Raw genomic sequence first — 13,946 nt, forward strand, 5'->3', positions numbered from 1 at the left:
CACTTTTTCTCCTCTGCCTGCTGAAAGCTGTTGATAGCCACAGGCCCCAAGGCTGAGAAAGGCAGATTGAGCTCAACATCCCTGGTCTGCCTAGTTCCTCACTGCCTCTCTACTCCTGGCATACCACCAAACCCTCTTGCATAGAGGAAATGGTATTTGCCCTAAACATTTTGGGAAAAGCAGCGCCATCAAGTAGAAGATGGTTTCCAAATATGCCCAAAGGCGAGTGGTACCCTAGTCAAAGATTAGACCAAGAGGTACTGGAAAGAACCACAGAGAATTGGATGGATTTCTGAGAATCCTCTTTGCTCTCTACTTCCTAGAAATATAGTACCCACGGCACAGATCAGCCTTGCTACCCAACTCTACCCCTCTTCTCCCTGTTCTATCCCTTCCAGCAATATTTATGCTGCACTTTTTTCACGCTAAGTCCTATATGACCCAAATTCATTGGTTGGGATAAGCAGAGGTTAAGGGGAAGAGAGAGCTTGCATACATATGAAGTGAGGGGGCAATCTGTCATTTTTGGCCTGATTCACCCACCTTGATGGTACTTGGGATAGGAGAAAATGATGTATAGGGGTTAGTGGGAGATGTCACAGGGCTGGTACTATTGTATGGGGAATCTGAAATATTTCCAGGTAACATGCTGGGCTGCAAGGTCATCTCTGAAGTTGTAAAGTTGATGGGGGTAGAAGACACTGTGGTGGCTAAAGAGGTCTGTGACTGGACAGAAGAGTTCATGGTTCCAGGGACTGGGGTGATCCCAGAGGTAGATGTGAAATTGACTGTAGGCTCTGGAATTGACCAAAACAGAAGTGTGAATATATGCGCATTGGCATAAACACACACACACACACAAACACATCTCAGTTCATTGACATAGGCACGGACTTCAACCCAGAAAAGGGAATTTGGGAAGTTAAGAGTTACTTCATGTCTTAACCCTTACCAACTCATTTCCAGCCAGCTGTTGGAACCATAGCTATAATCATAGAATGTATTAGAGATGCCCTCAGCACTCTGAAACTGAACCGGAAACTGGTCCACCCTAGAGATGTCAAAGACCCCCAATTTGAACCTGTACACAGTCTGTTCACTTAGAAGAGATCAGAGATCTCTACAGAGTCCTCATCAGATCCTTATTTTATCACTAAGCTGAACTCAAAGAGTGCAAGGAGCATTACAAATCAGGATCAGCTGCCAAGGCGTTGACTTGAGAAAGCTGTCACTACAGGAAGAACTGTCTAGCGCTTACTTCAGGGTACCCTAAGCACGATACTCAAGCCACTATTAAAAGGGGCTTGTATGTTTCCATCTGTGGGGGGAAATAGAGGGTGGGGGTATTTGCAAATATACTAATGCTTTACGCTAGTGCCAGCAGCATCCTTCTGGGGCCCGAGACAAACACTCTTTACCTGAGATGGCTGCTGTGTTCCCATTGCTGTCCTGAGAGACAACGTAGAGGCTGATGTTTCCAAAAGTACTTGATATTGTGCTTTCCTGGTTGGGTATAGTTGTAGGGACAGTTGAAGATATTCCTGGGGTAGATGTCTTTGTGGCAGTAGTAGTCAAGTTCTCTGTATTTGTGAACCCAGAGGCTATAGAGAAACAAAGAAGAAATATCAGAACTCAAATCATCCTGGAGCCTCGTGGCATCACCTGATTCAATCTCTTGACTTTAGGTAGAATCCATCTAGAGCATCCCCTGCCACCCCTGACAACAGAGCAGAACAAGGACATCCTCCTGGACATGTGACTAATTTCTCACTAGATTTTTCTTAAGGAAAGAGAGGAGGAAAAGTTTGCATGCACCAAACATCTAGTATAGTATTATTTATAGGAGGGAAAAGTTGCAAGCAACTAAATGAATTACAATAGGATAGATGTTATATGCACTTAACATACCATAATCATTGCAAATAGAAAAATGCAAAAACTACAGCAGCATGAGAATATGAGGCAGTGCTCATAACATGCTAAGTAAAATATTAAAATTTCAAATTACACCTGAATAAGTATTGCCAAGATCTAAAATGTGGGGAAAGATGTGCCTCTATTTCCTTTTTAATGTATCCTTCTCTTCAGCCAATGTATTAACTCTTGGAATAATCACTAGATTGACACCATCTCTATGTAATCCTTTAAAAATCTTCTATCCTCCCTAGACTCCCCCATTCCCCAAATCCTTTCATTCTTTCCTTTTATTGAGGAACCGCAGCTAGCAACCCCAAGATTTCTTTCGGGAAGCTCCGACCTATAGGAATGTAGCTGATGGACTAGAGAGCATAAGGCTTGGTTTCTCAACAAATGTCCTGGGAACAGAGAGCTTAGTCCTGGCTCTGTCAATAACTCTGTAATTTAATGTGTGTGTGTCTCAGTTTACTAATTTTTAAAGTGAGGGATTATTGGGAACATCAATGAGATAACAAATGTTAAATTGCTATAGTATAACGTTCCTGGAACTAGTTATTCTCGGAAAAATTTCCTGCAGGTTCTTACCCTTCCATATTTCCTGTGGTACCCAGCAGTGCCATCCTTAGACCCAGAAAGGAGAAGCTACCTGTCTGGACCCTGCACTTTAGAGCCTACACTCTGTTCCTCTTCCTGCCCTCCCCGTCCCCAAGCTACGAGGAGTCCATGGGGCCAACAGAGGTGTACCCTCTCTTCTAGATCATGTGTTGGGACCAGAAGTCCTAGAACTTCTTGCCCAAATGGCTCTTTGCTCACTTGAGGACCTGCATGGGCCTCTTCTCCCAGTCCCTCCTTCCAAGGGTGAACTGCAGCACCAGGGTGTGTGCCTCCAAGGCCCAAGGGTGGCCAATGGGTGGCTGTTTGCAGGGAGAAGGGTTAGAGCTTAAGATCTAACCCCACCTTGTAGGTGGGGTGTCCCTTGCCTGCATGCAAGATCCCTTACAGTATGGACCAGAGCCATGAGTAAGAAGAAGACAAGAGGGTAGGCAAGGGCCGAGGACCACCTCTTCCTGCTAAGCCACATTGTGGCATTGAACTCCAAGGCTCTGAGAGTCCTAAATTCAAATCTGGCCTTCCAGGTAGCCATGAAGGTAAGTTTTTCAAGGTAAGAGGATAGACGATATTTTATTTACCATATGGTTGGCCTGATTTATAACTTTGAAGTATTTAAACATATAATATGTGGGCCTCCATTGTATTCTTAGCTTGAGCCCTGTAAATACTAGGGGTAGACTTGGTATTCAGAGCTCATACCCGGCAGTAGCATCCTCAAGGAAAGGCACCTGAGGGTCCCAGGCCACCCTAAAGCTTGTCTCTAACTTTACTGATTGAAACCTAGGACTGTTTCTGGGTAAATAGCAGTGCAAAATGACACCTCTTCTTTTCCTCAGCATCAAGGTGGAAGTTAGGCATTAGTTTCAAGGCAATGAACCTGAGGCCAAAAGTTTCCCCTAAAGGTGGTGGCAAGTCTCACTCTCCCTCATCTGCCTCTCTTCCCAGCCTGCTGCAGGTAGGTTGATACTCATGGTGAGTACAAAACTCACATCTCAAAATTATAGGGCAAGTGTGCAGGAGGAACAAGTGATATTGCTATCTCCGTTTTAGAGATAGGAGCCTAGATCACCAGGGTTTTGGCCAAGAGGGAAGGCCATCATTCATGCAGGGCAAGGAGCAATGGGGCCACTGAGGTTTAGCTGACTCTTGAGTAGAAGTAACAAGAGGGTCAGGGGGTCCAAACTGCCAAGGATCAGGATGCATCTTCCATATTTTGGAGAGAAAAGTATGGGCTCCTGTCTGGCTGGGATAGGGGGCAGTAGCGGGGGTGGGGGGAGTGGATTTATCAAAATAAAATAGATGGGGAAGCAGATCCAGTCTTCTTTTGTCCTTAAATAAGTCCCTCTCAGCAATCTGACCCTAAGCTATGAGTTCAGTTCAGGGGGCAGGTGGTGGGAACATTTGGACACTGAATTGAAGGACCATCCTCTCAAGGTACCATATTCCAAGTCACCACTGGAACTCCCCCTTGACATCACTCTTCCTGCCCACCCTTTTTTCTTCTTCCCACCAATACATCAATTCTTGGGAATCCCATCTGGCCCAACCTGGCCCAGCCCTCTTCTCTCCCCAGAGAAAGCTGGGCCTGGCTGAGGTGATGTCATGCTTTTGAACCCCCTCCCCAGGGCCTCCTTCACCCAGACAAACAGTTTTGAACTTTTCCAGATGTGAAGAGAGACCTGCTGCTAGCTCTGAGGACAGACGTGCCTGTTCCAGATGACTGAAGCAATCCTGGACCCAGGCCAGCTACTGAGCCACTAGGGTCAGGCTCCCGTCTGCGGCTGCCCCCTCCCACCCATCCCTCAGCCAGGAACTGAGGAACAGGTTGCAGGATCTGTCTGCAAATGGAAAGGGAACCCCAATCTCAGATTTATGTCCCTGAGCCCAGGGTGAGTGGGGAAGCCTCTGAGACCCTAGAGAAACAGGACAAAAAGGGAAGGCAGAAAGGCAAGGCTGAGCAATGGGGTACATATGAGCTGGTGTAGGGCAAGGGGACACCTTGGCAGAACGCTGGGGGCCAATCCTGACCTACACTGCAGCACAGAGTCTGTCAGTAGGGACTGGAGTCTCTTGTTTTAAGTCTCTAGGGCTCCCTTTCTCGTGCTCCCATGAAGAGATGGGTCTTGGAGGAATGACATTTATAAGAATCAGTTCTTATCCTATATTCCCCCACACACACATGGCATTAAACCATCCAATACTGATCTTTCTTTATCTGAGCTTCTTATCCCCAACTCTGTATGGAAGTCATAGCAGCCAAGAGACAAGCGATGAAACCTCCACCCCATTCCACTCTAGACTGGAAGAACAGCCCTTACCCCCAACCCAACAGAGCATTATACCTACAATTTAAATTTGAATGAAAGGCTATCTTCTGTTGTTTACTCCTCACTCCATCTTTATTAACTGTATCTCCCTAAGTACCCTATTTGCCCCCACCTACCCTACTTGATCTCAACCCATGAACTTGGGACAAAAGGAGACAAGGTATCAGGAAGTTGGCAAAATGAGGATTCCAAGAAGCCAAATAGATGTCACAAAATTCATGTTGTAAAAGTCATGCATTTAACTTACAGGTACTTATTTCAGAGGCAATTATTCTTGTTTTACACACAATTCTAACAAACTTGTTTATCTGATATCCTAGCTAAAGCTAAAAATTAGAAAGAGAAGCAAACAATAAGGAGAAGCAACAGTTGAAAATGAATAAGCAGTAATAAATGAAAAACAGACATGAGTATCAAAAACCACACTAGTCTGGAACCATTTATGGTAGGAGTAAATGAAAATATACACCTTCAGAGGCATTAATGATGCCACTGAGCTGCACCATAACCGAATTATTTTCATGATACAACTGAGTCTGAAGGTGAAAGCCCTTTTTTTCCTGATACACTAAGAAAGCAGAAACATATGTAATATGTTTTTAAAAGATTTCTACCTACAATTAGTAAATTAAAGATTCTTTTAGTCTTTAAAGGGGGTTTACAAATCCTCAGAGATCCAGAAAGTTCTGCTACCTAAATTCCTGTACTTTAAGAGGTTTTTCCCCCCTATATTTGGTCTTGTTTTTCACAGACCCTCTGAGTTTTAGTTTTTGCTGGTGCTGTTTTCTTATCTCCTAGCCAGTCAGCACCGTTCTGCCCATGCTTTCAAATTCTAGCACCTGGCCCAAGAGGAGTTTCTTGGAGGAGATCCTGGGTATCTTAGATGCAGTACTAGGAAGAAGGAACAAGCTGGCCGCCGCTGGGAGCCCACAGCCTGCATGGATGGTTGGTGAGAAGACAGGAGAGCCTCAAAACAAAGAGCTCGGGCTCTGTAATTGGACCATGTTGAAAGGCTCCTCTACCGAGTTCTAGCTGCATGGCCTTGGGAAGATTCTTCACCTCTCTACACCTCACCTGTAAAATGGAGATAAAAATAGTGCCTACTTCCTCGTTGTTCGGAGGAATAAAGGAGATGGGGGTGTAAAGCAGTTGCCTGTCTGGTAAATGCTCAAGAAACAGTGGTTATCTTTAGGACAGGTCCCTTTTTTCCTGCTTCTCAGAGACCTTAAGACACATATCTCCATGACTTATCTGGCACAAGATCATATATGCTGTTTCCTGAGTATAGGTCTTGTCACCTTGGTTACATCATAGGTTTCCTGAGTGTCGGAACCATCTCTCATACTTGTCTGTATTACTCAGGGCACTGAGCACAATCCTCTGAGTTCACAATAAGTACTTGGGTTGAATGGCAACTGCACCAGGAGTGTTCACACTGACCACCTCTATGTAGAACCGTGTTCACACTGACCGCCTCTATGTAGAACCGTGTCATTCAATGCTATATTTTAAGAGGGAATTTATTTAATTAAGGGAGTGCCCATGAGATGATAACCAGAATTAGGAAAGTTCTAGAGACCAAGTCATATGGTTGAGGGCTTAGTACTATTTCATCTGGATCAAGGGTTGGCAAGTATAGCTGGTGGACCAAATCCAACCCATGGGCTGTGTGTTGTTTGGCCAGTGAGCTAAGAATGGCTTCTACATGTTTAAAGTGTTGTAAAATAAAACAAAACAGAGTATGCATCAGAGACCACATATGGACTCCAGAGCCTAAAATATTTACTGTCTGGCCCTTTACAGAAAAAATTTGCTGATTTTTGATATAGAAAGGAAGAATTTGGGGAGAGAGAATAAATACCTTTCTTCAAGATTCATTTCACTCATTCATTCATTCTTATTTTCCCGAAGCGCCACCAAACTCAGCATTGTGCGGAGCACAAGCTAAGAGAAAATACCTTTCTACTGCTAGGTGTTTGTGTCACTAGAATTTAAATAAATCCCTGTCCTCAAGGAGCTTATAATCTAGTGGAGCAGACGAGAAAGGTTGTTAAGGATTGTCATGAAGAAAGATCAGATTAATTCTGTGAGAGTTTAAGGAATAGGATTGCAGTTAATGATTAGAAGCTATATAAAGGCTAATTTCACTGCAGTACAAAAAAAGCTAATAATCATGGGATTTTTCTTTTTTTTTTTAATAGAATGAACTACTCTGGGAGATAGTGAGCCACCCATCTTTCCTGGGAGCATTCAGGAAGCATCCCTGCTATGGGTCTCGGTGGGTTTGGGTCATGTTGGACTAGATCAAAGAACTGGGCTGATGCCTTCCTACACTGCAGAGGCTAAGCTGAGGTGTGAGCATAAAAAAGTGTCTGTGGCCTGAGTGTTCCCAGGGTACTGAGACTCCCCTTTAATATTCAAATAGTATGTCTTGGCCGCCATCCACTTCCTGTGGGACCCCAATATCTTGAGCTTTTCCTGGGGGCCTATGTTTCTCCTAGTCACCTCTTTCTCCATTTTCCTAATTGCCACCGACTCCTGTCTCACAGCTCTGTGCCTCTCTGTCCTCAGGCTGCAGGAGTTCTTGTTCTACACTACTGCACCATGGGCTTGCCAAACACCCATTCCTTTATTCCCCCCACCCCACCCCAGAGCACCACTAACAGTGTTACAAGGCCAGTGCATGTTTACTGAAGGTTTGAGATCATGGAGGGAGATTACAGCACAGCCCAGAAGAGACAAAGGCATAATCTTGAAATCCTAGGCTTGACATTCCTATGCTAAACAGCCGCGCCACACCATAAGGAATTTTCCCAGCCAGGTCTTTTCCACCTTCCACTCACTACTGTTCCCTACTGCTCCCAGCACCTCCCCTCCTCTCTCTATGTTCTCCTGGCCTCTGGAGTCCTTTAACCTTTTGTCTCTAGGGCCCATCAAATACAAAGTTCTACTTTATTTTATCATGCTCAGCAATTCAGCCTCCTGTCTGCCACTGCACATCAAAGGTTTGTCCAGGAGTCTAGGTTTTTTCACCCAAAGACTCATTAAGTCATTTTCTAGAGATGCTGCTCTGCTAAGAAGGTATCAGTGGTGGGTTCTTTGGGGTTTTTTTCCTCTTAAACCAGGAGGAAACTTCCCAATGAAGCCAGAGGTTTTTCCTTTGTATTCCAAAGGGAAGTGATTCATTTCTGGAGTGGTCTCCAGAGTGTAGGTCCTAGGAAGTACACCCTGGTATACATCCCTATTCATTTGTATCACATTCTCTCAAGATGCATGCGTCTTTCTCCTTAGCAAAGTCTAGGGCCTTTGGGACTAAAAATCGTAGATACTGTGTTTTTATTTCTTAGCTGAGGAAGGAAGAGAATGTTCTCATTAGGGAAGTCAAAGCCCAGAAAAATATGGAAATTCTGCCCTGGCGACTCCAAGCATTTTCTTTTGGAGGGTGTGTTTTATTCTTTTTCCACACCTTCACATTTTCAGTTCCCCACACTCGGGGCCATTTAGTGACATCCAGCAAAGTCAGTGGGAGAAGGAGGCCCAGGCACCCTGAGGGTGGAACTGGGTAACCATCCAGCTCTGAAAGTAAGTCCAGGCCCTCCTGCCCAGGATCTAAAGGAAATCAGGCAGTGAGATGGTAAGAAGTGGAATCTGTGGCTCCTTTTGATTTGTTTTTGTAAGACTCTGAGCCTGAGTTTATCTGTTGCAGTTTTGGCACTTCTTGCGCTGAGCTTTTGGAGACAAAGACTCAGAGAAGGAAGGAGATGAGAACCAGTGAATGAACAGGCCCAGGAGGTGGAGCCAAAGGGATAAGAAAAAGATGCCCAGGCTCGTTTTATCAGTCAAACAGGAATGTTGCCGAAGATTTGCATTTGCAAAGGCTATGCCAGCTGGGCTGGCCCTACGAGGGGGAGAACTGGGGACCACGGAATTAGTCAGAGGTCCCAAGGCTGCTCCTTCTTGGTCGCCATGTGGCAGAGAGTCAAAGGGTGGAGTCCTCTCCCCTCCGGAAAATATCTGATAAAATTCTTTTCCCTTTTCTTTTTTCCCCTCTTACACGTAGCCCCAGACAGGATATGGGTGTGGGGTCAGCAGACACGAAGGACCCAAAGGAAGGAAAGGAATGTGAAGGGGTGGGACTTGTTAGGGAAAGAGGAAGGACAGCCTTGGAGGGCTCGAAGGAAACAGATACCCTGGGCCTGACAAATGGGGTTCCCTGATTACCTGAGATTTCTCTTTGCAGCTGGTGGTGTGGCAGTGCTACCTGGTGGCCTCTCAGTGCCCACCCTGACTCTGGTCACCACCCAGAGCCACCCCATCTCCAACAGAGAAAGTCCACTTTTGGTTGGCTGCTGTACCCAAGCCCAGGCCAAGTTCTCACAGCGACAGAAAAAAGACCTTCCCAGAACAAAGCTCTTTGTCAGGGTCAGTGAGGAGAAAACCACAGAACCCTCTTCTGCCCTAAAGTTCACAGTAACAATAGCACAGAATTTCTGCAATGCCCCTTTGTTAGCATTTCAAGGTACAGTCACTCACTCATTCCAGTCACCCCACAGTATAATAGAAAATGACTCCTAGTATTATATAAAAACAAATCCTAGAAAGCTCTTGGGGAATGCATAAAGCTACACACTGGCCTTAGCAGTCTGGCAAGATTGAACGTAGGGACCCAGGCCCCACCGCTCATCCCTAAAGCGGAGACACTGAAATTCTCAGCATATCTGCCCAAGGTTTTGCAGAGGTTAAATCGCTCTCCCCGTCCCCACTGCTGCAGGCCAAGGCGAGACTGAGACTGGCCAGCTGAGGAAATAAGAAAAGGGTGGGCCTCACTGGGCCCAGGACCAGGTCATCATGAGCTGTGAAGCCAAAGGAGAGTGGAGCATCGGATAGGAATCTGAGCCGCTGGTCAACTCACCCCATTGTGAGGTGAAGCCAGCCCCCAGGGCAGTTCCCCATTCTAGGGCTTCAACAGACACCTTAGTGACAGCTTTTTCCCTGCCCCGAAGGGCATGTCTGGGGCTGTCAAACAGGTCAACCCAGAGCCTAACTTAGAGCTTTCTCCAGCCTGGAGTCTCTCTCCAACTGGGTGGACCCAAAGTGGGACAGCAGAGGAGACTGAGAGCAAAGAGGCCTAGCTGGCTGGCCCAGGTCACTCTGGGAGGCCGTGGTGGGTGGCCTTTAGGATGCAATAAGAGTAGGGAATTGGGAGTCCTAGGGGCCTGGAAGCAGAATCTGGAGCCAAAGGGAGAATAACTTACAATGTTTAAATCCTTCTAAGTGCAGTGAGATGAGATGGAGAATGTTATCCCCAAATGAAAGCAATTATGAATAAATATTTATTGAGCGCCTACTAATTTTTCTTTTTAACCAAAGTGAGAGCAAGAGCTTAAGAAATCAGGGTGGATGTGGATAAGCAAAGGAGTGTCCACCAGTCTGCTGATCTGTCCACTAGCTTTAGAGCTTGGAGAAGAAGGGCAGGGGAAGAAAACTCCAAAACGTAACAAGTTTGAGTTTGTGCCAGGGTGAGGGGTTGCAGTGGGGAGAGGAAAGCAGGGCACAGAACAAGCTCCATCTACCCCGTGCCTTCTCTCCAGTGGAACGGAGAAGAGGGTGTCAGAAGACGGAGCGTAACTTAGCTTTGCGATCTTAAATGCAAGAATATTTTCACGGACTGTTCTTCATTCCAAGCTCCCCATGTCACCTAACTCAGCCTGCCTCCTGGGCCTCTGGACCTAGGACCTGGGGCCTCATCCCAGGTTGGCTTCGCTCTGGTTCCTTGAATGTCCAGTTCTGGCTCCCCCTGTCCTAGTCGTCGGTGGGCACCAACGCTCTCTTCCCAGGAACCGGCTCAGGCCGTAGCTTTCTGAATCAACCATCAGTCACGAAACTTTCCTGCTTCTCTCCTCCCCTCTCTCCTGGTTCTGGCTCCAACTCTGCACTCTGCACCTTTGGCAATGCAAAAGGACACTGGCATCTTCAAAGAGCTTTACTTTAGAGACAACTCGAGAGAACCTCATCGACTCTGGGAAGCCTCCGGCGCGACCTCCGATTTACACCTGGGCTAGTTCACGCTCACAGTGTGGTCGCCTTCCCGGCGCGTCCCACCCCCACCCATTCCCAGCGGAGGCACCAGTCCCCATTGGGCTCGGTTCAAGCGGCCCCGGTCCCACCAAGCCAGGAGCAGCCGTGGGCGTGGGGGCGTGGGGTGGGGCAGGGGTCCCTTCGCTCCGCCTAACTGGGCTGTGCGCGCTCTGCCTCCGGGAAAGCGTCGACCCTCCCCGCCACCAAGTCGGCCGGGCTGGGCGCGCGGCCCATACTCACGCAGCAGACTCAGCAAGCAGAGCGCGGTCCAGCCCCGCGGCATCCCGCGCCCCGCGCGCGCGTCCCTGCGGACGAGCATCCTTCCCGCGCCGCTCCCGAAGAGATGCACAGAGCCCGAGACGCTTCTTGGCCAGGCCCGGACGCGCAGCTCCCGCCCCTCCGCCCGAGCGTGGGGTGGGCGAAACTTGCTTTTTCCCCTCCCCTCCCTCTTTAGTCCTGGCACGGCCAACTCCTCTCCTTGGCTGCCACTAACGTGAGCTTCCCGCTTGGTCCCAAAGGCGGAGGACGTTAGGAGGGAGGCTGGGGTTGCCGCTGTCGAGGCCAAAAAAGGTTTTGTGGGGTCCCCAGACGTCTTGTTCAACTTTATATAGAGGCCCCATCTTCTTAAACCTTGACTTCACTTAACTTTAACCCCTTTGTGTCAGCCTTGCCGGTGTCCAGGGCAGGGGGCAGGTTTCCTCTGATTTTTTTCCATTTCCTTTCCTTTTTGCTTTTCTTTAAGTTTTAAGCTGAGAACAATCTTGCAGATGGAATCTACCAGTAAGGACTTGAGTTTACAAGTGTGAGCATTTTGCTAATCAGGTAAAATTTAGCACATGTCAAATCTGAGGCATTTAGTGATACTCTACCAGAGACTATGCTGTGTGTTAATGATGCAGAAATCCTGAGCAGGACATATAAATGACAGTAATTATTCACTCTCTTTTCATTATTTTTCTTACAAGATCTATTTATTTTAACTTGGAGGGTTATTTCCTGTTACCATCCCTATTTTCGCACATAGTTTGATCCTGTCGCCATCATCATAAAGACAAAGGACTCCGCTAGCACCTGGGGTGCCTTCTCTCCAGTCCTGGGGCTGAGACTCTAGGGGCTTCGTCCTCCTCTCTTATCAGAAAAAAAGACTTCCCCTGACTCCACCCTCTTCTACCTAATTGATCCTGGAGCTGTGCACTCCTCGTGAGTTGTTCTGGTTGTTGGTAAACTGAATTACTGAAACTTTGAACTGGGCAGTCAGCCTAGTCAAGGACTGGATTGGGGAGATGGATACTGGAAGACAGAGGAGCCAGGAGGAACAGATGACGGCACGGCGGTGGGCGGGGGTGGTAAGAGAAGGCATAGTCTTGGAGACTGCCATGAGATCCTGAGTGGGATCACATGATTACAAATACCCAGTCCAGTCTCTTCCATGATGTCTGTTCCACAGAGCCGAAAGGGAGAGAGAGGAAAGCCCAGCACTTCTCTTTTCTGATTTACTTCTCCGCAGACCCCCTAGCATTATGAAAGTAGAAGGGTGTCCAGGTCTAAAAGCAACCTGAAACTCCCATTCTGATCATGTTGCCTAACTTTCCTTTGCAGAGGAAGCAAAGCCTTTCATCACATAATGAAACCAAAGGCTTCTGATGCAGATTTGGTAGAACTTGGTGGTATGGTATGTATCTGTTTCAAAGTGCAAATGGTGATTCAGGTCTGACCACACTGTGATCTCAAGGGCCTGCAGATGGGGACAGAAAGGGTTACAAGATACATTTTTAAAATCAGGCTTTTGTCCTTGGAACTCCCAATTTACAGAGAAAAAGAGTTGCCCTTCGCCGACCCCAAGCTCTCTCAGCTCCAGGAGCTGGATCTGCTTTACCCCCAGTGAGAGGTTGTGAACAAAATGTGGGGTTGAAAACCCCATATGAAAACCAATTTGGCCCTCTCGGCTCTTCCTTCATTCTCAGTAAATTCCTCTGGTTACTTCAAATGCCTTTTGTCTGCCCTAGCTGGAGCACGAACTTGTCCCTAGCACCTGAATTTCTTAACTAGCTTTGGGGGCAGAGGAGACAACGATCCTATGGAACAGAGCTTCTCAAAGCATGGTCTACACAGAATCAAGGGTAAGGTCTGGGAATCTGCGCTTTTAATAGGCACTCTCTTCTATACACGCTAAAGTTTAAGAAGCCCTGGTATAGAGCAAAGACAGGTTAGGTACAAAGTGGATGGCAGACTTCAGGGAGGGAAATAGGAGTAGGAGGCACTGGAGGCTGACAAATCACTTCCTCTGGGAAACCAGAGCTGTTCTTCTCTGGCCTACAAGACTATAGATGACACCAGAACCATGACACTAGGTGATAACTGACCACTCTTTCTATTTTCCAGGGCCGCTGAGACTCATGACTCCAAGCACACATAACCTTGCCCTGGCCACCCACAAACTCAGGTTCTGGCCATTGGACACATGTCTGCCCTGGGGCCCCAGTCTTACGTTTCCTCACAGGCCACAAAGAGCTGAGCTAGCAAGGGTCTTCAAAGCTCTAGCCTTTTTTGGCAACTCCTCAATGTTTCTGCTCCCCTACTTTGTCACATGAGCTGTTGCTGAAAGAGGATGTTAGCTACACCACGCAGGGACTTCCCTGGTGGTCCAGTGATTAAGACTTCGCCTTCCAACGAAGGGGGTGCGGGTTCGATCCCTGGTTGGGGAGCTAAGATCCCACATACCTCGTGGCCAAAAAGCCAAAACGTAAAAAAGAAGCAATATGGTAACAAATTCAATAAAGACTTAAAAAAAAAAAAAAATGGTCCACATCAAAAAGAAATCTTTAGGAAAAAAAAAAACCTACACTGCACACTGTGTCAGATGCAGCAGAAATCTATAGAGTGAGAGGCTCTATTGGGCCCTGATAGACTTCTAGGGCATGGCCACCCTTACCATTGAACATCCCCCACCCCAGCCCCAAAACACACATGTCGTATCAATCCATTTAAAATAGACCCTCATCCCATGTTAAA

The 13,946-nt window shown here is 47.1% G+C and overlaps 1 protein-coding gene across 1 annotated transcript in view; it reads right to left on the reverse strand.

Moving 5' to 3' along the window:
• Positions 1 to 11,253, reverse strand: part of CD34 (CD34 molecule) — a 22,362-nt gene extending 11,109 nt beyond the window's left edge. The window contains exons 1-3 of the mRNA XM_007454154.1: positions 11,175 to 11,253; positions 1,419 to 1,601; positions 544 to 797 (exon numbers count right to left, since the gene is read on the reverse strand). Coding sequence (XP_007454216.1) covers positions 544 to 797; positions 1,419 to 1,601; positions 11,175 to 11,253 — 516 coding nt within the window. The remainder of the gene's footprint in view (positions 1 to 543; positions 798 to 1,418; positions 1,602 to 11,174) is intronic.
• Positions 11,254 to 13,946: the final 2,693 nt, after the last annotated feature.

The sequence above is a fragment of the Lipotes vexillifer genome, unplaced genomic scaffold (genome assembly GCF_000442215.2).
Source record: "Lipotes vexillifer unplaced genomic scaffold, Lipotes_vexillifer_v1.1 scaffold1546, whole genome shotgun sequence".
NCBI classification, from domain to species: domain Eukaryota; kingdom Metazoa; phylum Chordata; class Mammalia; order Artiodactyla; family Lipotidae; genus Lipotes; species Lipotes vexillifer.